Raw genomic sequence first — 25,889 nt, 5'->3', positions numbered from 1 at the left:
CCAAATGCAAGGGCCCGACGGCCTCTGGGAGATGCAGGTTTTCTGTATCGGAGCTAGATTTGATTTATGACGCTACTGACTGCTTCCTAGATGCCTGAAGGGCACTCACTCCCTCTGAAGACCTTCCCTGACCCTACGGCACAGACAAATGGAATGGTCTTGACTTGCTTGTAGAAAGAACCAATTAAGCCTCTCATCTTTATGAATGTATCAGCCTGCTGGGTTGTTTCAAGGTACTAACTGGTTTACCCAGGGGACCGGCTCTGAATTTGGAATCAAGTCCACGGCTTTTGATAACGTGTAGAATAGAGGTTTCGGAGTGATAGAAAAGAATGCCATTAAATGACATAAAGGGACATAAAGACACATAAATCCTCTAGACCCCCTCCCCCAGCCCCCCAGGGACTGAGGGCACACCCTTGAAGACTTCACACAATGCATGCACACACACGTACGTGTAACGAAATAATACGTATAATGATGACATACAATCATCATTACAAAGGTGACATCAGAGCCTGCCACTGTCCTACAACATTTTTCTTTTTACAACTCACATCACTTTTGCTTTATTACCATGGTAACAAATAGGCTTCCGCTACGGAATGCTACCGTTTCCATATTTCCTCTCTTATATATAAAAGCACCATTACTCAGTGCCCTGTGGTTGCACATTTTAAACCCAAATGTGCATGTGATGATCAAAAGATTTTTAACAAATGATTCGCAGGCGCAAGCTTCACCTCAACGTTGGACCACAAAGAAAGAACACCACGTCCTCTGTCGGGATGCACAGGGATTCCTGGGGGAATAGGGAGTACGTCTCAGCGTGGATGTTTTGCTAGTGAAAGAACGCAGAATTTGAAAAATTTTAACATCCTTTGCTTGAGAATTGAGAGACTAAAAGGTGAGCTGAGAAAAAGCAAACTGAAAAGAGCTAATGAAGGTCTAAACGGAGCCCAGGGGAGTAGCTGACTTCATTCAACTGGAATCAGGAGCATTCCCGAGCTGGAGGAAAGAGGTTTAGTAAAAACACAGCAAGTCTAACACTGGAAACAGACGGTTCTACCGATAGGAGGATGCTGCCGGAACTAACCACAGAAGAGGAAGAAGCCCTCAAGCAAGCAACAAGCATGGAAGGCATTTTGAAAGCGGACTTAGAATTCCTTTTCTGAAAACTCCCAAACCCTGAGAGTTTTCAAAGGGAATCGTTCCACTTTTCAAAAGCTTCTCATGACAATTAGACTATTCCGAAGCAAAGGGGGCAGGAAATAGAAAGCTTCTTAATTCTCTCTCTTTTCTTTTTTTTTTTTTTTTAACAAATCATCAAAACTTTACCATCCACACTTGTCAAAAAACAGCACAGAAAGGGGATCTCCAGCTCCAGGATAAATATCACTAAGCAAGTGCGCAGTGAAGTCGCTGGGGAACAGAATCCCACAGAATGAGGCTCCACGACGGTCAGAATCATTCGAGAAATAAAGACCACCCCTTCTAGGGAATGTACTGACCCACACCACCCACATAAGGGAGGAAAGGAAACTAAAATGCAGTCCCCTGTCTAGGTCAGAGCCAGCCAGCTTTGTCTGCAAACGGCCAGACAAGAAATGCTTTTGACTTCTGTGGGCTTTTCGGTTTCTGTTGTAACTTCTCAACTCTGCCTTTGTAACACGAAAGCAGCCACGTGTGCCAATAAAACTTTATTCTCAAAACCATGCAGCCGACCCACAGTTGTCTAACCCTGTGCCCCGTAGGTCAGGTCTTTATAAAATTAAACTGATACTTTATTTGTTAAAAAGTAAGATAGGAAGACTTCCCTGGTGGCGCAGTGGTTATGAATCTGCCTGCCGATGCAGGGGACACAGGTTCGAGCCCTGGTCCAGGAAGATCCCACCTGCCGCGGAGCAACTAAGCCCGTGAGCCACAACTACTGAGCCCGTGCGCCACAACTACTGAAGCCCGTGTGCCTAGAGCCCGAGCTCTGCCACAAGAGAAACCACCACAATGAGAAGCCCGCACACCACAACGAAGAGCAGCCCCCGCTCGCCGCAACTAAGAGAAAGCCCGCGCACAGCAACAAAGACCCAACGCAGCCAAACATAAATATATAAATTTCTCAAAAAAAAAAGCAAGATAGGAATGATATACAACATAGCATACGATCAAGTATAATATACAAAGGACAATAGGTATAAGTATTCTTCAGAGAGAAACATTAGATGTTTTCCCTTCAAAATAACAAATTAGCTACCAGGACAAATGATACATGAGCTACTATTTAATTGCCTAGAGAGTAGATGGGGACATTTCCAAAAGCAGCACACAAAGGAGAGAGTCTGATCCATATATGCAGATTAAATAAGCATATGGCTAAAAAAAAATTGAGACTGAAAATCTATTAGGAAGTAGAAGATGTCAGGGGTGGAATTGGTAAAATCACGTTTCTGTCTTTTTTTGTTGTTTTTTTAAAATGAAATAGACTTTATTTTCTTTAACATTGTTTTCCTATATTTTGAAATTATATTTCCACGTTCCCACATACCATGAATCACAAAGCCATCACCACAGGCAGTACAGGCTCAGAGTATACTGAACATTGTCATCAGTGAGGCCGTTATAATGTGATTCTTCTGATAATGGGATAGAAATTTTGGAATCTCAATATTTCTTTTTTTATAAATTTATTCATTCATTTATTTTTGGCTGCGTTGGGTCTTTGTTGCTGCACGCGGGCTTTCTCTAGTTGCCACGAGTGGGGGCTACTCTTCTTTGTGGTGCGCGGGCTTCTCATTGCAGTGGCTTCTCTTGTTGTGGAGCACGGGCTCTAGGCGCGCAGGCTTCAGGAGCTGTGGCACGTGGGCTCAGTAGTTGTGGCTCACGGGCTCTAGAGCGCAGGCTCAGTAGTTGTGGTACACGGGCTAAGTTGCTCCGCGGCATGTGGGGTCTTCCCGGACCAGGACTCGAACCTGTGTCCCCTGCATTGCCAGGTGGATTCTGAACCACTGGGCCACCAGGGAAGCCCCGTACTTAACATATCAAAATTACTTGAGAAGGAATCATGTCCCTTGAATAATCTTCCATATAACTATGTGCATCTAGGAAGTTATAAATCAACGTGCATTCCACAAATGATATATGCCACATACTCCATCTATATGTATGCATGTATATGTACGTGTGTGCAGATATACACACAGATATACATGTATCTATTTTTTTGTTTTTCAAAGTATTTTTCTCCTATGTTCCAATATCTTTGGTTATAACCATACAATATTACTTTCTTGTATGTTCTTGAAGCAGAAAATACAAAGGAAAAAGTATCGGCAACATACATAACCGATACAAACCAACAGACAGAATAAAGAACAGAGATGAATCCAAAACACAAAGGCTAAACACCCCCTAGAAACACGGGGAAGAGGCATTTCCCAGAAGCCAGCGTCCAGAGGCCAAAGAATCCCACGGACACCGTTCACCCACAAGGATACTGCGGAAAATGCAAATGCAAATTAAAACACAGCAAACGCCATTTCCTGCTCCAGGACTGAAGAGCTCGGCAGTGGACCCAAGCTGGCAAAGACTGAAAAGTCCAACACTTAACGCATATGATGAAGATGTAAACCCCTGGGAATTCTCAGTCCCTGGACTGTGCACTGGGAAAACCAAATGGAATTCCCAGGAAACGTGAACATGTGAGAAGCTTCTAGCCTTAAAATGTCACTGCCTGTGATATTCCCTAGAGAAAGTGAGATGCGGAGATCCATGGAGGACCCTTCATGGCAAAGCTGCGGTAACAGGAAAGAACCGGAAAGAACCCAAGTGTCCTTGACCCTGAGAATGAATCTGAACCATGATGTATGTGCAGGGGGACGACTTCACAGGGATGGAAAGCAATAACCTACTTCTACATGTATCAACATGGGCAGATCGCCGACATTTAATACTAAGTGCTTTGGGGTAAACTGTGACCCCTCAAAAGACATGTTGAAGCCCTAGTCCCTGAACAGGACTGTATTTGGAAATGCGGTCTTTGCAGCCATGAAGGTTCCGAGATGTGATCCTCCTGGATGAGGTGGCCCTACATCCAAGGGTCCTTCTAAGAGACAGAACAGGAGAGACCCAGACACAGAGGAGAAGCCACGTGAAGACAAGAGGCAGAGACGGGAGGGACGCGGCCACGAGCCCAGGGACGCTGGAAGAGGCGGGAAGGACCCTCCCCTGGAGCCTCCGGAGGGAGCGCGGCCCTGGGACACCTTGACCTCAGACGTCTGGTCTCCAGGATGGGGGAGGGTGGATGTCTGTGGTTTTAACCCACTTGATTTGTGGTCATTTATGACAACGACCCCAGGAAACAAATTTATGGTCGAAAGAAAGTACATCACAGACATTACTCTACTCATGTCAGGATGAAAAAATGCAAACTTAAATTTCAGAGACACACCCACGTAATGAGAAACAGGAGAATGGGTAACACCACACCTGGGATAGGGGTTACGTCTCGGGGGAGGAAGGAATGTGCCTCTGGAGAAAAGCAGGGCGTGGCAGATGCTGTGATGACGTGTGCTCATTTATTATTGACTTTTAAATATTTTATTCTGATGTGTTCCGAGTTTGTAACATTTTTAATAAACCCTATTCAGAACCGAAACGAACATCAGCATTTCATGAAATAATTAGGAATAAATGCAATAAATATATGGGCATTTATGGAGAATTCATAAGGCACCTCTGAAAAGCTCTAAGATTTTGATCACCAGTTCCCAAGTGTGGCTTTTCCAAGACCAACAAGCAATTCTGCGACTCCAGCTGGGTGTCCTACCATTCAACTCCATTCTGACACATCTACCTGGAGGTAGCCTCAGACCCCACAGGGGAAGGGCTCAGTCCCCCAGGACTACCCCTCCCTCTACCACAATTCCGACGCCAGGTGGTCACCTGTGCCTCGGACCAACCGGCTATAGATGGAAGGTTGCCATGACCCCTCCTGGGGTTCAGTTAATTTGCTAGAATGGCTCGCAGAAGTCAGGAGATATTTTACTCACTAGATCACTGGTTTATTATAATAGCAGATAACTCAGGAAAAGCCAGATGGGACAGATGCAGAGGGTGAGATCTGGGGCGGGGGCAGGGGACCCCCAAACCCTCTCCAGGTTGTCACTTTCCTGGTACCGCCACGTGTTCACGAACTAGGAAACTATTTGAACCCTGACCTTTGGGGGTTTCATGGAGGCTTCATGACACAGGCACCATTGATTAAATTATTGGCCATTGGTGATGGACTCAACCCCCAGCCCCTCTCCCCGTCCCGAGAGGTCAGGGGGTGGGAATGAAAATTCCAACCCTTTAGCTGCTGGTTGGTTTCCCTGGCAACCAGCTACCATCCTTGAGTGAGTTCCAAAGGGCACACCTCATGAACATAACAAGAGACACCTTTCAGGCTCTCAACACTTGGGAAACTCCAAGGGTTTTAGGAGCTCTGTGCCAGAAATGGGGACAAGGACCAAACACATATTTCTTATTATAAAACACAGTATCGCAAGCATCAAGAAAGACATGGTCAAACCCAGAAATGACCTATATTCAGACAGAGAGCAGCTCTGTCCGAAATCCTGAATTAAATCAAACATCCTCCCACCAAGGGGATCAATGTACACATGCAGCTGGTTCAGGTTACTGTATAGTATAAACTAACCCAATCCTGGAAAGCAACTATACACCAATAAAAAAAAAAATTCCCCCTCCCAAATTAAGTTTTCTTACGATGATTATATCGGTTGTGAAAAGAGGAACACCACCAAAATGTACAAAACATGTGAGCAAATGATTGCACAGGAGACCCCCTCCTCCTACATGCTGCTTTTCTCAATTTGCAGAATCATCTAAAAGGTGGTCTGGAAAGATACTCAGTTCAGAGTCAGGAAAGGCAGGACAAGAGGGTGATAGTGTAGATAAGAGTAAATTCAGAACAGACGGAAGCAAGGGCAGGTTTCTAGGAAACCCCTTTAGTAAGCGTCACGCTTGGCGGTTTTAGTCATCGTCATGGTGTGCGGTCAGCAGAGAAGGATGGACCCTTGGACACAGGGCTCCCAGTTTGAACAGGAATGAGCACCTGGGGTCCTCCTACATCACCCCCTGCGGACATCACCTAGGCTAAGGATTCAGTTGTTGCCACAGGTAAAAATACTGGAGGGGAATTTCTAATCACGTCAGCCCAGAAACCATGAAAGTTCAACAACGGAACAATTTACAACAAGAAAAAAAAAATGTTAACCCCTTGACTCATTCTGGCAAAAAGTACTTTCTCTAAGACCGAAGGCACAAGAATTCATCGTGGAAGATGAAACAAGTGATTATGTCCCTAATATACAGAGAAGCTTTTTCTGCATCATCACCTCCCCTCCGCCACGCGCGCGCACACGCACGCACACACGCGCACACACACAGATAAGTGTCCCCACAGGACAAGAACCAACAATTCGCACAAGTTGTCACATGCACAAAAGGAAATTCGATTTTGAACGGAACCACAAAGGGGAACTGGGTGATTCAGGAGAGCTGGGTTTTGATGGCCTGCTGACGAAGATGTAATTACAGCTGGTGCTGGCTGCATGCTGGGGCCCGGCTGCAACTGTTAATTCCTACTTGTCAGAATCTGAGTTCCACGGGTGGCCCCAAAAGGCTGCCCTGAGGAGAGCCCAGTGGTGGAGAACTCAGGGCGACCACTGTCATTTACGGCTTCCACCCTCCCCTCCAGGGCTCTGGCGATCACTGTTTCTAATCTCTGCGACCCCGTGGTGAGGAAGAAATGAATGTGGTCCACCCGCCAAGACTGTGAAAGCCGGTCAGCACCTCCCACTGAAAGGTGACGGTCAGAGGAAAGAAAGACGTAATCCTAGTAAGGAGCCAGACACTGTCCTGTAAACACACCATCTCGCTGCTAACGGGGAAGAAAACGCAGGGTTAAACGGGACCACATACGGTCTGGGGGCAAAACACTAGAAAACTATCAGCAGAAATGTGCTGTGGGAATTTGGGTACCACATTGTACATGTGCACAGCCTCCAGATAGACAAACTCGCTTTTAAAAATTTATCCTAAAAGAATAATCGCTCCAAAGACCTAAACAGACATGTCTCCAAAGAAGACAGACAGATGGCCAACAGGCACATGAAAAGATGCTCAACATCACTAATTATTAGAGAAACGCAAATCAAAACTACAATGAGGTATCACCTCACACCAGTCAGAATGGCCATCATTAAAAAGTCTACCAACAATAAATGCTGGAGAGGGTGTGGAGAAGAGGGAACCCTCCCGCACTGTTGGTGGGAATGTAAATTGGTGCAGCCACTATGGAGAACAGTATGGAGGTTCCTTAACAAACTAAAAATAGAGCTACCATATGATCCAGCAATCCCAAATATCTGGAGAAAACTCTAATTCAAAAAGATCCATGCACCCCAATGTTCACTGCAGCACTACACCCAACAGCCAAGACATGGAAGCAACCTAAGTGTCCATCGACAGAGGAATGGATAACAAAGACGTGGTACGTATATACAATGGAATGTTACTCAGCCATGAAAAAGAATGAAATAATGCCATTGGCAGCAACGTGGATGCAACTAGAGATTATCATACTAAGTGAAGTAAGGCAGACAAAGACACATACCATATGAGATCATTTATATGTGGAATCTAATTTTTTTTAAATGATACAAATGAACTTATTTATGAAACAGACTCAGACATACAAAACAAACTCATGGTCACCAAGGTGGAAAGAGGGAGAGGGACAAATTAGGATTTGGGAATTAACAGATACACACTCCTATATATAAAATAGATAATCAACAAGGACCTACTGTAGCGCACAGGGAACTATATTCACTACCTTGTAATAACCTACAATGGAAAAGAATCTGAAAAAGAATCTCTCTCTCTATATATATAAAATATATACATATAACTGAATCATTTTGCTGTACACCTGAAACTAACACAACGTTGTAAATCAACTACACTTCAATAAAAAGCAAAAAAAAATACAAAAATAAAAAACAATGTTTATAAAGAAAAGCAAGAAATACTCACAGAAACACCAATGTGTCTGGGGGCACAGGGCCTCCTTGGGCAGGTAGGTAATTTCATCCCTGTGCTTCCAGTGTGGATGGTAAAACAACGACAACCATGGCCTCTATGGGCCTCACTGGGTTACTTGGGGATTAACTGTATGTAAAGGAATTACTTTTAGCTTGTAGCTCATACAGAGGGCGACAGACTGGATGTTAATTTTTCTTATGATTTTTGCACATATCAGGGTAAAACCGATCACAACCTAACTGCACCAGAAAGGAAGCTTGATCAAGAAAGAGATACCCCAAACGGCAATGCAGGGGGAGAGGATTAAGAGGTCCAGGCGATTAGGCATAAAATAGCTCCAAGGATATCGTGTACAACACCGGGAATAGAGATGATAGTTTCTAATAACTATAAATGGAGTCAAATGTTAAAAAAACAACCCAGAGACCCGTGCATACTAGATTGTCAGGGCTCACTCCACGTGGGCAAAATGGAGCAGGAGGGACACCGAAACAGAAACACGGGGAACCTTTAATCGGAGGGACTTGAGGGGCCTGGCGTTCATCATTTCTCACTTCGGCATCATGTGAGCCATGGCCGTGGCGGCAGGCACGTGTCACCAAGCCTTCTGTGTGTCCCCAGCTCCTACTTCCCGGCCTCACCCCCTGTGGTCTGGTTCACGTGTACTGTGAGAGCCCGCCCTTCGCCCCGGCATCCGGCCATGGCTGTGCTGTGCCCTGGGTGTCCGATGCCCCGTGGAGAGGGGTCTGCTGAGGTCCAGCGGGACCCAGATGAGTCCTCCAAGCGGCCTTTGGTGGGACCGAGACTGACATGTCCACACGGCTGGATATAAAATAGAGAACCAACAAGGCCCTACTGTAGAGCACACGGAACTCTACTGTCTTACAATAACCTATAATGTCATGGATGGATCGAGAGATTCTCATACGGAGTGAAGTAACTCAGAGACAAATACCGTGTGGTATCACTTATATATGCAATCCAAAAAAAGATGACAAATGCAGGGGACACGGGTTCGAGCCCTGGTCTGGGAAGATCCCACATGCCACGGAGCAACTAGGCCGGTGAGCCACAACTACTGAGCCTGCGCGTCTGGAGCCTGTGCTCCGCAACAAGAGAGGCCACCATAGCGAGAGGCCCGCGCACCGCGATGAAGAGTGGCCCCCGCTCGCCAGAACCAGAGAAAGGCCTCGCACAGAAACGAAGACCCAACACAGCCAAGAATAAATAAATAAATTAATTAAAATAATAGAGAAACATGGGTCTTAAAATGAGATGCTAAATATGAAAATGGTGTATATGTTTTATATTCTGCAACTTTTTTTTAGTTAGGAACCAATAACAATTGCTTACCTAATCTAGGTATTTGCAATGAAACCATGAGTTGCACGTCAGACACCTACCTATTCATTTCCTTCTGCATTAAAAGTTATCAGTAAATCAGGGATACTTAGAAGGTTTTAATAAGTTATCTTCCTTTATTTCAAAAGCTTGGACTTTGTAATGTACTTGTTATCATAAAATACCTGACAACTAGTCTGTCTCATTTGGATGTTCCAAGAATAAAATTAAGATAATATTCAAAAAAAAGATGACACAAATGAACTTAATTACAAAACAGAAACAGACTGACAGGCTTAGAGAACAAACTTACGGTTATGGGGGGAAGGGTCAGAAGGAGGGATAGATTGGGAGTTTGCGGTTAGCAGATGCAAACTCTCACAGGTAGAATGGATAACCAACAAGGACCTGCCGGAGAGCACAGGGAACTCTACTCAATATTCCGTAACAACCGAAATGGGAACAGATCTGAGAGAGTGGACACGTGTATACGCGTAACTGAATCGCTGTGCTGTACCCCTGAAGCTTACACCGCACGGTTCATCAATTGTACGCCAACAGAAAATAACAAGAGAAGCAAAGCTCTGTCCAAGGAGACACCGCGCGCAGGGCGGCACAAACACAAGCAGGAAGCACACGCGATTAATCCCGAACCGGAGGGAGGCTGGAGGGGAAGACACACGGCTTTCACTTCTCGAGGCAGACGGGTGTGCTTCCAACGCCCTTCAAGAGTGTGCAAACCAGGGCTTCCCTGGTGGCGCAGTGGTTGAGAGTCCGCCTGCCGATGCAGGGGACGTGGGTTCGTGCCCCGGTCCGGGAAGATCCCACATGCCGCGGAGCGGCTGGGCCCGTGAGCCATGGCCACTGAGCCTGCGCGTCCGGAGCCTGTGCTCCGCAACGGGAGAGGCCACAACAGTGAGAGGCCCGCGTACCGCAAAAAAAAAAAAAAAAAAAAAAAAAAAGAGTGTGCAAACCAGGGCCAGGGAGAGCCCAGAAGGACAACCCCAGATGCCGCCTACTCTTTCAAGACATGACCCTCTGAGATCCATCAGCCCCGAGTCAGACACGCTCGCTAATGACCAGGGTCCTTGGGAGCAAATGCAAGCCCGCCGCCGGCCTCTGACCGAAATCGCTTTTTCTCCTTTCCAGCAACAACAAGAACAAAAAAATGCCGCGTGGATACACAGGGGAGGGTTCTGCCTCGGTGCTTATCTCGGCAATGGGACCACGGGCTCCCAGGCCACGAGGATTCTCATCGTCCTGAGGACCGCCCCCCTGGCCCCGGGCACGAGTACAGAAAGCCCAGCCCCTTCGGGAAACCAAACTCCGCCCACGTGGGCTCGGAGCACACAAGCCACCGCGACACACCGGACCACCGCAGCCTTACCTTGAATAAGCACCACCCGAACAGCTTCTTAATGAGCCGTGTGCCCCAGAAGACGTGTCTATACAGGTCGGTGTCCACCACGCCGGGGTCGGCCACGTTGGCGGTCACGGCGCTGCCCGTGGCCTCCAGCAGCGCCTGCAGGCGGTAGGTGAACAGCACGAGGGCCAGCTTGCTCTGGGCGTACGCCGCGTGCGCCGAGTAGCTGCTGCTGCAGAAGCAAAGCGGGAGAGGGTGTGAAACGCAGGCGTCTGGCGCCGATTCTCCCCTCGCCCGGCCGGGGAGGCAACCCCCAGCTACAGGCTGAGGGCAGCTACACACGCACCTGAGTTCAAGTGTCTTACGAGAATCGCTTCCATCTCTGAGAACTGACTGCGTTTTGCTCTCCTCCGAACGCTCAGCGCTCGGGAAACAGGCCCTGATGCGTGTCCCACTCGGACACAGCCTGTCCATCTTAGCTTCCTGTCGTTGCAGATCATGTTATGGGGGGCACAACGTGTTGACAACCCGGGACGCCTCTCTGGCAAAACACATCGTTTCCCACTCCTTAGGGCTTAGTCACTTTCTTCAGGCCCGCAGCTCCTTTTCCTGAGTTTTATGGGATATGAATACAGCCCCACCTGAGTTCCTTCTTCCGGTGGGATGTGCCCCATATTCTATGTTACTTTCACTCTTTCAACCTCAGAGGTGTCTCCTAAGTTGGGAGAAAATCCATCCATGGAATTCACCCTCGTGGGAGTTTCACACAAAGATGAAAAGAAGGAAATCGGAGTCGTCGCGTGAAACGCAGAGAAAACACGCTTTGGAATTCAACGGACAAAGGCTCTTCCTAAACAGGAATTAAAAATTGCAATAAATGGGGACTTCCCTGGTGGCGCAGTGGTTAAGAATCCACCTGCCAACTCAGGGGACACGGGTTTGAGCTCTGGTCCGGGAAGATCCCACATGTCGCGGAGCAACTAAGCCCGTGCACCACAACTACTGAGCCTGCAGGCCACAACTACTGAGCCTGCGCTCTAGAGCCTGTGAGCCACAACTACTGAGCCTGCATGCCACGACTACTGAAGCCCTAGAGCCTGTGCTTCTCAACAAGAGAAGCCACTGCAATGAGAAGCCCGTGCACCGCAACAAAAAGTAGCCCCTGCTCGCTGCAACTAGAGAAAGCCCGCGTGCAGCAACGAGGACCCAACGCAGCCAAAAAAAAAAAAAGATTGCAATAAACGAACTAACTTGACTAAATGATTCAGAAAAGCGAACTGAGAAAATGTGACCAAGGAAAGCACAGAAGGGGAAAAAAATAATGAAAGGAAAAGGGAAATATTAGAACGTAGAAAACAGGACAAGAAAGGGTATCAGAAATCGAGCCTCGTACGCTTAGTTGCCACGTGAGACTTTCTGAAAAACCTCAACTCTATAAATTGCACACATGGGCGCTTTTCTGTTCCTATGTGACAACCACATCAACCCCTTTTCGGACTGATTTCCGGCCTCCTGCTGTTTCCTGGGTAGCATCTTTCTTCCTCATCAGCACGTCCCCACCGTGTGCCCAGCACACAGCCCCTCGTCACAAACCCCCTTTGCCACAGGCAAACTCGGGGGTTTGGCCTAGGGTCCATGCAGTTTAAGCTGAAAAGAAGCCCCAAGTCTTTTGTCTGAAAGATGACTCAGAACAAGTCAGCCAAGGGTGACACCGGACAAGCTGGCCGCAGGGCGTCGGCCAAAGGAATTCCAAACAGGTCTTCTGTTGGAGGGAGGAATTAAGACAAAAATATAGCGCAGTTCTGAGCACAGACGCCCTCCTCTGATCCACGACAACCTCCCAATTATCGTCGAGATACTTGTTTTGGGCAGTTTCCTCCTGTCTCTTCCCCCCAGAAGAGGAGAGAGCTCCAGGAAAGAGGGAGTTATTAAGTGGGGGGAGAGAAAGGCTGAACTTTCACCTTGGAATTGGGCCACGTCGACCTCACGTGCACGCGTCTGCTCCTGAATTGCCAGGGCTGTTCGGGAGGGAACAGGAACCCCGAATTTAGAAAGAAGAGAGGGAACCATAAATGTGCGCATTCCTCAAGGGTAAACTGGCAAGTGATGTAACTGTAGTTTCCTACCGTAGCATGGAGAAGAGAGAACGGAAATTCTCGAAATATACTATGTGGCTGGGAAAGTCAATACATTTCTCTACAGGAGGAAAAAAAAATCAAGAGTACAAGTCATTTCAGGAGAGGTTCCCTGGTGGATTTAAAGATAAATAAACAACCACCGTAGAACTGGAAAAGAATCAAAGTCGATACACAAGAGGACATGATTCCCCATGAAAGTTTATAAATAAAGCCCGGAGGAATGGCAGGGACACTTGGTGTTTGAAACAATGAAGAGACTGTTGCAATTTTAACAGACAGAAGGCAGCTGAAAGGGAGAATCAATCCACAAACTTAAGCAGAGGTAGAAGAAATTCAGGAAATGTCTGCATGGCTTGATTCGAAACATGAGATTTTTAATACGTTGCTTTTGTAATGAATGGTGTCAAAAGGTAGAACGGAAACCATAAAAATATATCTTTGTTTTCAATAGATAATAATCTGTTGATGTAACTACTTCATAACGAATGTGAAAGTCGATCTGAAACAAAAGTAGAGACAGTCTTGTGGTAGGCTTTCTGTCGGGGAGGAAAAATTTTTCTCCTGTACTTTTGTGTTCCGTACCTGAGGTCTGCAAATTAAACCACCAAGTGTCAGATTAAAGAGAGAAGGATACCAATGTTACTTCTCACTTTACACGTATGGGGAACTTCATAGAAAAGAAGAGAAAACCCCAAAGAGTCGGGAAGTCCTCATTTTTCACAAGTTTCTGCTTTTAGTCAGATAAGGGAGGCTCCCGAAAGGCACCCTTCTGCACCTGTTGCTTCTCCAGAAGCTCAAAATAACCTGTATGTCAAAGTGGCATATTTTGAGTTGGCACAGTCAGACCCCCATCACTTTCTCTACCTTACAGACAAGAGAAGGAAAGGTGAAAAATGATATTTTGAACACAACATATGCAAACCTGTGTACTGAATCAAAGACTCGATAATCCTCAAAGGGGTTCTTGATTAAAAACTAGGAAAACATTACTTAGAGATGGGAAAGCCTATTCCTAAATTGAAGCAGCATGGCTTTCTGGTTGGGAAGAGGACACTGGATTTTTGGATCCCTGTGTTTCACGTAAGCAGCGTGTGACATTTACAAGATTGAGGACTGTACCTGGTCTCCACCTGGCATTGATCTGACAGCCGACCTACACCCACTGAAGAAGTTACACTGAGCCACCTGAGACCAGATGCTAAGTGCACAGGGTCCGCTAGTGCCCCCGTGCTCAGCAGGATGCCAGGAATGTAGCGGGTCATACGTTGCCGCTAAGCAAATGAGGTTTTCAAGTTCTCATCAAAGACAAGTTACTATTGCCTATGACAATAAATGCACACCCACATATTTCTACTTTTTAAAATATACACACGTAAAATCTACATTTTAATAAAGTATTGTAGGGGGGGAAATCTTTTCCCTCTATCCTCTTAGGTTCTGTCCTGGGGCCTGCAAATCAAACTGTTAAAGGACAGTTTAACAAGAGAAAACAGTTTTAATTACATACATACATATAGGAATTCCCAAAATGATGTGATTCAGGGAGGTGGCCAGATGATAGAGGCTTATATACCAACTTAGGGTAAACAAAGGAAAAGGGGTTTTGGGATTCTGGGTGGAGGCGGCAGGTTATGGGAAGGGAAGAAATGTGTGTATATGAATAAGGACCGTCTTGTTATGCAAATAAGAGCCTCTGGGGTGAAAAGAGTCATCTCCAGGAGTAGCTCTCTCCCTGGAATGGAGACATTACTACAAATGGAAAATCCCTGGATAAATGTAAATTTCCTTTACAAAACAGTAAATTGATACTGTATTTTTTAGACAGTTGGGGGCGGTGGCGGAGGGAAGTAAAGAGCGTTTCCTGGGTCTGCTTGTTCTCAATTGCCTTTAGCTCAAAAGATGGCAGGTATCAAAGAGGTACACTTGGGGCTAGCGTGTCCTGGTCCCCTTCAGTAGGACCAAAGGTATACCTTGGGAGAACTTTTTAAGGATAATATTAATTTTTCATTATTATAAAAGAAATATATATTGGTTGTAAAAAAATGACAAAGCTCAAAGAAGAATGGAAAATCAATTCCATAGTGATGTCAGTGTTCCCCTCCACCAAGAAATGGCCATTGATCACACTGCCTGAGTGAGTATATTTGTATAGACACATATATGTATACGAATGTGTGTACATATGTGTGATCGCACATATATGTACATGAATGTGTGCAATCACACATGTATATGAATGTGTGTATACGTATGTGTAATCACACGTGTATATGCACTCATATATACATATATGTGTCTATATACTCATATATACATAGATGTATCTGTGTCTACATATATACTCATATATATGTATATGTGTCTATATGTGTCTATATATATACTCATATATACATGTGTCTCTATACGTGTGTATACATATTCATATATACATATTTGTGTCTATATGTGTGTCTATATATATATATATATACACCCATTTACATATATGTGTGTGTGTATATATATATATGTTTGTGTGCGTGTATTCCATTCTATCTTAAAGATGGCTTTCCTCACTGGCTTTCCACCATCTTTGACCTACACCGTATTAATCCTATGCTTTGATGTTTCAACTACTTCCACACGAGTGGTCAAGGTTACTTCTGCACACTGCTCTCTACTGCCCACGAGTAAACTACCGCCCACCTGTCTTAGAAAACCATTTCGCATTACGTGTCTCACGGGGAGTCCGTTTCCTGAACTCCCTCAATCCCATGAGAAATCATGCCTATGACTATGGGATTTCTAAGACAATATCTTGAAAACCATTAATTCACTGAGCTTTCTTGTTGAAGGAAAACCCCAGGGAAACACACATGACCCTGAATGTGGATATGATTAAGGGTATCTGAGGTCTGTGTTTTCAGCGTGTTATAGAAAACATTATTCTCCTCTTGCCGTTGGAGATCAGAAAAAACCAACCGGCCTGGACAGCTTATTATAAGAAAGGAGCTCTTCATTGATTACCTTGATGGATACCGTGCCATATGTGTGTGTGCGTGTGTGTGTGTGTGTGTGTGTGTGATGGCTCAGTCCCACTCCAGTAAGACAACTGACTGTGTGATGCTCACTTCATATGAGTAAGTCCCATTTGCTTCCCTTGAAAGTTCAATTCTGAGACAGTAACCCATGAGCACATGGCAAACACGATTATGGAAACTCCACGTACTACCCATAACCTAGTTTCCAGTTGGCGCGTTTTGGATGCTGGCCGAGCCTGGTAACGATCAGTCTGCAAGCAGGACCCGTAGCCAGCACGTCGGCAAGTCAATAATCCCTCAGCTCCAAACGGAAGTTCTCCCTTGACAAGACGAACAACTGCCTTGCATTCTGCCTTGGTGTCCTAGGTTTAACACGACGGAGGAAGATGGAAAGAGAGACCACCCACCAGGACCTCTGAAAGTATCGTCAGCTAAGAGGAGTCTGTCCTTCCACGAAGGGAAGTCGGCAGAGACAGCCCGGGATGCGGCAGGGCCGCCTGTGAATTCCAGCCTCATCCAAACACCTGCTACAGTTGGTCACAGAAGCACGGCAAGGGTGCCGGCTGCCTGTAAGGGGTCCCAGGACACACACTGAACATGCTAAATGTTTAGTGAAAACCACATCAATGCAGGACAGCATATTTATAACATGACATCTCACCACAGAGGTGCCACAACCAACGATATACGAGGATGTGAACACGCACTTATGAATAAAAGAGTGAAAAACTGCCCCAAAGTTAAGTTTGGGAAACTCAAACCAAGACAGCTATTTTCACAAGACAGGGCCGTGCCCATAACGTGTCAATGATTACTGTGTCTCCAAAGCAAGGTCAGGCTGAAATAACGTGAGCCTTAAAAGGTTAAGGATGGGGCTTCCCTGGTGGTGCAGTGGTTGGGAGTCCGCCTGCCGATGCAGGGGACACGGGTTCGTGCCCCGGTCCGGGAGGATCCCACATGCCATGGAGCGGCTGGGCCCGTAAGCCATGGCCGCTGAGCCTGCACGTCTGGAGCCTGTGCTCCACAACGGGAGAGGCCACAACAGTGAGAGGCCCGCGTACCACAAAAAAAAAAAAAAAAAAAAAAAAAAAAATGGTTAAGGATCTATCCATTGGAGAGGGACAAATGGTGTGTGCTGTGGGCTGAATTGTTTTCCCCCTCTTCCCATAACAGAAGAGGTTATGCTGTGGAGTCCTAACCCCCAGAACCTCAGGATACAACCTTCCTTGGAAATAGGGTCTTTACAGAGGTGATCAAGTTAAAATGAGGTTGTTTGGGTGGGCTGCAATCCAATATGACTCGTGCCATAAAGCAAACTCCAGAAGCTGGAGAGAAGCCTGGAAGAGACGGAGCCTGGGTGGGTTCCTCCCAGAGCCTCCACGAGGGACCCACCCTGCCTAACCAGCCAACCTTGATCGTGGACTTCCAGTCTCCACGACTGTGAGACAATAACTTTCCGTTGTTCTAAGGTACCCAAATTTCTGGTCCTTTGTCATGGCCGCCCCAGGAAACTCATACAGTAACCACTGTTTTACAAAAGCAAAAGTTACTTGGGAACTGGCGGTCCAGTGGTTAGCACTTCGCACTTTCATTGCCGTGGTCTGAGTATGATCCCTGGTCAGGGAGCTAAGATCCCGCAAGCCACACGGCGTGGCCAAGAAAGAAAAAAGAAAAAGTTCCTCGGTACAAACCATAAAAATGTGGACTTCGCTGATTTACTCCACTGAAGAATAGAGAAGAGAGAAAGCCAAGAAAAAGAAGGAGACTTTTCTACGTTCAGAGGAAGTAAGCCCATAAGATGTTAAGTTTCTTGTGGGGAGAGGAAGCCATGAGGAGAGTGTGCTTGTGAGGAACCCTACGAAAGTCCCCTCTGAGCTCTGGTCTGTAGCTGCACCTCTGTGGACGGAGCCACAAGACCCAGGGACACGCAACACTTGTACCCAAAGCACCACCTCGGCTGGTGACACAGCACGTAGCCTAACCCTGCATCCCGAGGGTTCTGTTAACTTTGCCACTAAGAGCAAATCTTAATCTCTTGATCTCTTCCGAGGTCAAGAGTCAAGACGGGGGACTCGCTTTGGTTTGGGTCCAAGGAGAGGAGGTAGCAGGGTACCACTTTCCTAGCCGAGGGCAGCCCAGGAAACAGCTGCCTGCATTCAGAGGGGAGGGTCCAAGGACAAGCAGGACGAGCTGTCCCCGGGAGAGGTGCAGAGGGGTCTTCCCGTGCGGTCACCCTCAGGGCTGGCACGCAGCTGGGGCACCTCTGACGCGACCCCCGCAGAGGGTCCCTTGGGTCCCGAGGTGCCCATGGGTGCAGGAGGCTGAGCACGGAGACAAGTCAGGGTGCAGGGTGGGTAGTAGACCGACACCACGGCGCATCACCTACAGAATGCCTTGCCCACATCTGTGGCCCTGACGGTTCATTTCACGTGTCCACGCTCAAGTGTTTGGCCCAGTGCCCGTCTAGATGGTGCCAGGAAGTTATTTTTCAGAGGAGATGAACCATGAAACCAGTAGCCTGCGTGTAAACCACGTGAGCCTCGGCCATGTGGGTGGGCCTCGTCCTATCAGGTGAAGGCATTCAGGGGAAAAGAATGAGGTTCCCCCAAAAGAAGGGACTTGGCCTCAAACACCACAGCATAGAAATTCTACCTAAGTCACCTAGCCTTTAGGTTCAAGACCACGACCTAAGTCACCTAGCCTTTAGGTTCAAGACTACAAACGTCACCGCTTCCCTGAATCTCTGGCCTGCTGGTCAACCTTGTCAGCTCCTCCAAGCACGGGAGGTAGTTTCTGAAAACAAGTCCAACTCTAGTGGGGAGCGGGAAGGGGGAGGGGCAATATAGGGGGAGGGGTAATATAGGGGGAGGGAAGTAAGAGATATGAACTATTATGTATAAAATAAGCTCCAAGGGGACTTCCCTGGCAGTCCAGTGGTTAAGACTCTGTGCTTCAGCTGCAGGGGGTGTGGGTTCAATTCCTGGTCAGAGAAGCAGGATTCCACCAGCCACATGGTGTGGCCAGAAAAAAAGAATTTAAAAAATAAAAAAATAAAATAAGCTACAAGGATATACTGTACAGCACAGGGAATATAGCCAATATTTTACAATAACTGTAAAGGGAATAGAACCTTAAATTGTGACTCACTCTGTTGTACACCTGCAACTTATATAAATTATATAATATCTGTGGCAATTTTTAAAAAAAGATGCAACAGGGCTTCCCTGGTGGCGCAGTGGTTGAGAATCTGCCTGCTAATGCAGGGGACACGGGTTCGAGCCCTGGTCTGGGAAGATCCCACATGCCGCGGAGCAACTAGGCCCGTGAGCCACAACTGCTGAGCCTGCGCGTCTGGAGCCTGTGCTCCGCAACAAGAGAGGCCGCGACAGTGAGAGGCCTGCGCGTCGCGATGAAGAGTGGCCCCCGCTCGCCACAACTAGAGAAAGCCCTCGCACAGAAACGAAGACTCAACACAGCCAAAAATAAATAAGTAAATAAATAATTTAAAAAAAAAAGATGCAACAGAGCTCTGTGCACAGTTGATACCTTTAAAGAAAAGTCAGTCTCTCCCTCTCACATATACGTAAATTATAACTATACATATAATTATAATTGCATAATTACATAAATATTGCAGATATATTTTATATCATTTACATATTATATATAATTAACTATTATAGATATACAAGTATTAAATAAATCCAATATAATTTTTTTATTTAAACAGTATATAGCTTTTTCACCTTCTTCCCACTAAATATAACTTTTTTTTTTTTTAACCAAGCTGTCCACTACATCACGAGTCTTGTTCACTGACTACAATTTTCCCGAGATTCCGCCCATCTCTTCCACTGGAATTTCTTCTGTAGGAGGAGGGACTGAGTGCGGCCGGGCAGAGGGGACAAGCCCTCTCGTGTGTAACAACCCACCTGGGTTTGGAACACTTCATGCTTTTACAAGTGATTTATGCTTGACAAGAACGCTCCTTACCCAAGCCAGCAAATCAATCTTGGTAATTAACCGTCATCACCAGCGGTGTCTACATCAGGTACGAGCCAAGAATTCACTCTTTTTTTTTTTTTTAACCCGGAAAGGCAGCATGTTTTTAACCCAAGTGGTTCTCAAATGTCAGCATGCATTAAGAGCCCCTCAGAGGGCGTGTTAAACTTCCCAATGCCTGGCCGCACACCCTGAGTTTGGCTTGTTTTGTTTTGAACACGGTTTTAACGTTTTAACAGTCTATTGTCAAGCCTTTAAAATAGAACAAGCGTGAGTTGGGCTCTTTCCGTTTTTTTAAAGGTAATTTTCTGTATGTTTATTATAGAATGAAAAGGCTGTATGTGGCCTGGTCTCAAGTGACATATACACTGTGAGGTATATATAAGATTTACCTGGAGGGGGCAGGTTGCTAGGAAATACCCTTTCATTGTCTTTTTAAACAATTTTGACGGCAGTACAGTTGCTTTACAACGTTGTGTTAGTTTCTGCTGTACAGCCAAGTGAATCAGCTGTACGTATACCTATGTCCCCTCTTTTTTGGATTTCCTTCCCATTCAGGTCACCTCAGAGCAGTGAGGAGAGTTCCCTGTGCTATACGGCAGGTTCTCCTTAGTTCTCTATTTTATACATAGTAAGATTTACAGTATTGTGGTAGTTTCAGGTGTACGACAAAGCGATTCAGTTATATATATGTGTATACATGTGTGTGTGTATACGTACATATATTTTGTCAGATTGTTTTCCCACCCTCAGAGTTTTGATTTCACAAGTGGTGGCTGTGTGGTCTGAGCGTCTACCTGTATCATCCATCACTTCTCAGGTGATACAGATGCTGTTGCTCTGGGGACCCCACCTTGAAAACCACGGTCCTAAACGGTCTCATCCCCTTTGGATAACCATTTAGGGAAAAAAATGATAACAACGAGATGCCTTTGATGGGATTCGACATAGGAAAACGTAAACAAATACAGGAGGGCAGTTATCACCGCTTCCTGACACACGCACTCCTGCGGGCCGTGAGATTACTTCTCTGCAAATGTCAGAGTTTCGTGCAATGCCATAAAAAAACTTCATTTTAGAAAAAGGAAGCTACGCGGCACACGTCTGCGTTCTCTTGCATATTTCTACACCCGTATTCAAAGGAGAAAAAGACGACGATATTCCTGAAAGAAGCGCCCCACCCCGTACACGGGTCCCCTTGTCACGATGCTGGGTTTTTTTTTTTTTTTTTTTTTCAGTACACGGGCCTCTCACTGTTGCAGCCTCTCCCGTTGCGGAGCACAGGCTCCGGACGCGCAGGCTCAGCGGCCATGGCTCACGGGCCCAGCCGCTCCGCGGCACATGGGATGTTCCCGGACCGGGGCACGAACCCATGTCCCCTGCGTTGGCAGGCGGACTCTCAAACACTGCACCACCAGGGAAGCCCACGATGCTGTTTTTTACGAGCCGTGTGCAGTCATGCCCCCATCAGATGCAGGAAACACTTGGCAATCCTATACCCTCTGCAGACCCTGAGCCTGGACCCATGCGGATGAGAGAACCACTCTGTCCAAAGACGCCCCTTTGAGGGACGACTGGACCCCAGGAGTTAAAACACAGGGTGTTGAGTCCAGGGGGAGAAGCAGCCGCATTGCTGTGTGAGTGCTTGAGGCGACATTAGACTCTCTAGAGGCTCAGGGGCCTTTTCATTCTCTTCCTTGCTATGCACGCCCTGTGCGGAAAGCACCGGGTTGGCTCAAGGGCTACGCACACCTACGTGCTGAGAAATAAACGGGGACAACTCAGAAACGGCAGCGAACGAAGTCAGCCCGTTAACTCCATCAGGACCCCAGAGCGCCCGTGACACCCATCCTGGCCCGGCTCAGAGGCCACGGGGCTGGTCCTCCACGAGACCCACACACCCTGAAGGTCTCCTTCAGCCCCAGCACAGGTGACCCACAAACTGGGGGCTGAAAGCGACAGGACTTCATCCTCCCCCAGTCCTGGAGGCCAGGCGTCTGAGACAAATAGCACAGGACAGCACTTATATGTGGAATCTAAAATATGACACACAGGAACTTATCTACCAAACAGAAACAGACTCACAGACACAGAGAACAGACCTGTGGTCGCCAATGGGGAGGGGGAGGGGGAGGGGAGCGGAGGGATGGGCTGAGACTCTGGGATTAGCAGGTGCAAACAGTTACATTTAGGATGGATAAACAACAAGGTCCTACTGTAGAGCACAGGGAACTCTACTCAATATCCTGGGATAAACCATCATGGAAAAGAATGCAGGAAAAAACGTATATATGTGTATAACGGAATCACTCTGCTGTACACCAGAAATGAACACAACATTGTAAATCAACTATACTTCCATTAAATAAGTTTTCTTAAATATATGCTTCTCAATTTCCTCAAGTGTAAAATGACGATAATAATAGGATTTACCTCAAAGCATAAATATAAATAGACTGATATGGATGTGTGAGTGCCAGTTAGCAAACAATTGTTAATACGGGCAGACCTCACTTTACTGCGCTTCACCGATACTGCATTTTTTTTACACACTGAAGGTCTGGGGCTGCCCCGCGTTGAGTAAGTCTACTGACGCCATTTTTCCAACATCATTTGCTCGCTTTGTGTCTCTGTGTCACATTTTGGTCATTCTCGCAGTATTGTAAACTTTTCCGTTATTACTCTATTTGTTACAGTGTCTCTGATCAGGGAGCTTGGATGTTACTACTGCAAAAAGATCATGACTACCTGTAGGTTCAGAGGATGGTTAGCATTTTTTAGCAATGAGGTATTTTTTAATGAAGGTGTGTACACTGTTTTTATAGACATGATGCTATTGCACACTTACTAGACTACAGTGTAGTGTAAGCATCACTTTTAGATGAACTCGGAGCAAAAAAATTCGTGTGACTCGCTTTACTGCAATATTTGCTCCACTGCTGTGGTCTGGAAGCAAACCCGCAGCATCTCCCAGGTCTGCCTGTGTTAGTCAACACAGCTTTCACCTCGAGACAGGTTGATTTACAAACGTTTGGGGGTGTGAACCGCCATCCCCTGGGACGAGCACCCTGCCCAGTGCGTCATGGTGACGGGTCACCCTGACCGTCCTGGCAGCACCCGAGACCACTGGCGAGTGGCACCCACCTGCTCTGAAGGTCGTCCAAGTTCAGTTCCCCGACGTAGTGTGTGGCCGAGGACACGGTCACCACCCTCGCGCTGCAGCCGGGGGCACCCGACTCCCGCAGGGTGTCCAGGAGGAGGTTGGTCAGCAGGAAGTGCCCCAGGTAGTTCACACCAAAGTGCTCCTCAAAGCCGTCCTCGGTGGTCCCCTGCGGCACCATCATTACACCAGCTGCGGACACAGGAGGGTTCAGGGACAGTGAGATGGGAGGAAATGGGATGAGGATGGCAGGAGATGGGAGGAGGCGGGATGGGAGGAGGCGGGATGGGAGGAGGCGGGATGGGATGAGGTGGGATGGGATGAAGTAGGATGGGATGAGATGGGATGGAATGAGGTGGGATGGGAGATGACATGGTTTGGATAACATGGGATGAGATGGGATGGAATGAAGTGGGATGGAATGAGTTGGGATGGGAGATGAGACGGTTTGGATAACATGGGATGAGATGGGATGAGATGGGATGGGATGGGATGGGATGGGAGGAGATGAGGTGGGATAAGGTGAGATGGGATGAAGATGGAAGGAGATGAGATGAGGCTGGATGGGATGGGGTGGGATGAGGTGGGATGGGAGGAGATGAGGTGGGATGAGGTGAGATGGGAGGAAGATGGAAGGAGATGAGATGAGGCTGGATGGGATGGGGTGGGATGAGGTGGGATGAGGATGGGGTGGGACGGGAGGAGGTAGGACAGGATGGCAGCGCTGCCCCCCAGGTGGATGGGGCACCTGCCCAGCGCCAGGAGGGTAGCTCTGGTCCTGGCTGCTGCCCCACCTTCCTGCCTCAGTTTCCTGCTCTGTACACAGTGGGGAAGAGACCAAAAGACCAACAAGACCCCTTCCTGCTCTCAAACTCTGCCCTTCGATGGCCCGAGCTTGTAAATGATGACAAAACAGCAGGACCCCCCAGAAAGTGAGACTGTCCTGAGTCTCCTAACAGTGTCCCCTGGGCCGGTCACTCTTCTGGATGGGAACAGCCATCCACAGATACCAGGGGCCTGGTCTGAGGCGTGGGCAGCACGGCTGGGACACCGGGGGGTGACGCTAACCTGCGGTCCACAGGCAGGTGGACAGAGCACTGATCCCCAAACTCACGTTGCCACGGCAGCCCCTCACTCAGGTGAACCCCACAAGTGAATTCATCCCTCAGGCGCCCTTTGGGGAACTGCAGGCCCCAGCAGCCAGCCCGTCGGCCATTGGTCCATAAACACATTTGTGAAGCATGTCCTGGGGCTCCGTTCGTTCTACCCGTCAGTTTGGGACACCCAAGCCTGCCCTCCGGTGGGGGGCAAAGGTCATCCAAATCCCTGTCCCTAAGTCCCCCCCACAGAGGCCAGGACACAGGTGATGGGCAGAACACATGCCCGGCCCATATGGTCCCATCTCCTAGAGCGGCCAGCAGGCTTGCACGTGTGTTTGTCTGTGTGTGTGTCTAGGTGTGTGTGTGTGCTGCCTGCCTGTGTGTGTGTGCATTTTATTCGTGCATGGAATCCTGTGTGTGTTCATATGTATTTGCACACACGTGCACATGCACACATTTATACATACATGTTTATGCGTTTGTGTGTTTGCATGCACGTTTATAAATGCCTATCAACTATACATGTGTTTTCTTTTCCATATATGGTAGGTGCATGTCTATGAATTTGCATTGCAGATGCATGTGTGTATGTACTTGCATGAATGTCTGCATTTGCATAACATGCATATGCATGTGTACATGTGCACGTATTTGTAAGTATATGAACAGAGTTATTTGCCTATGTGTAAGTGTTCAGTCAACTATGCATTTGCACGTGTTTATGGGTAATGCATGCACACGTGTATTCCAGTTGTATATTCGTCCACATAGGCTTTTGTATTTGCATGTGTATTTGCATTTGCAAGTTGTTTTGCATATATGTATGATTTTATGCACATATGCATATATTTTTGCATGTGTATATACGTCTTTGTACTTGCATGTGTATACACTTCTCTGGGTATATGCATTTGCATATGTGTATATGTTTATGTTGATATGTTTATTTACATGGATGTATAGACATATTTGTATTTACATATGTATATGTACATTTGTATGTGGCTGTATATCCATTTCTATATGTAGTTCTCTGTACATGTATTTGTATATATGTATGCGTTTGTTGATGTGTGTTTTTTGTTTTTTGTGTTTTTTTTGCGGTACGTGGGCCTCTCACTGTTGTGGCCTCTCCCGTTGTGGAGCACAGGCTCCGGACGCGCAGGCTCAGCGGCCATGGCTCACGGGCCCAGCCGCTCCGCGGCATGTGGGATCTTCCCGGACCGGGGCACGAACTCTTGTCCCCTGCATCGGCAGGCGGCCTCTCAACCACTGCGCCACCAGGGAAGCCCGATGTGTGTGTATTTTATATGGATGTACTCGTACAGGTATACATATATATTTGTATGTGCCTATGTATGCATTTCTATATGTAATTCTCCATATATGCATTTGTATATGTGTTTGTTGATGTGTATTTTATATGGATGTGTATTTCTATATGTATTTTGTATGTGTGTATATATATAAATATGTATTTCTATGTGCCTGTGTATGCATTTCTACATGTAATTCTCCACATATGCATTTGTATATGTGTATGTGTTTGTTGATGTGCGTGTATTTTATATGGATGTGTATTTCTACGTGTATATATTTTGTATTTGTATAATGTACATACATTTGCATTTGCAGGTATATGCAATTCTGTATGTA

General features: G+C 46.8%; 1 protein-coding gene across 1 annotated transcript in view; it reads right to left on the bottom strand.

Moving 5' to 3' along the window:
- The window catches only part of LOC101337417 (polyprenol dehydrogenase), a 327,160-nt gene that overhangs the window by 144,091 nt on the left and 157,180 nt on the right, over nt 1-25,889 (bottom strand). The window contains exons 5-6 of the mRNA XM_033849920.2: nt 23,118-23,325; nt 10,835-11,042 (exon numbers count right to left, since the gene is read on the bottom strand). Coding sequence (XP_033705811.1) covers nt 10,835-11,042; nt 23,118-23,325 — 416 coding nt within the window. The remainder of the gene's footprint in view (nt 1-10,834; nt 11,043-23,117; nt 23,326-25,889) is intronic.

The sequence above is a fragment of the Tursiops truncatus genome, chromosome X (genome assembly GCF_011762595.2).
Source record: "Tursiops truncatus isolate mTurTru1 chromosome X, mTurTru1.mat.Y, whole genome shotgun sequence".
NCBI classification, from domain to species: domain Eukaryota; kingdom Metazoa; phylum Chordata; class Mammalia; order Artiodactyla; family Delphinidae; genus Tursiops; species Tursiops truncatus.
The sequence above is the reverse complement of the archived record's forward strand: the minus strand, read 5'-3'. Positions and strand labels throughout refer to the sequence as shown.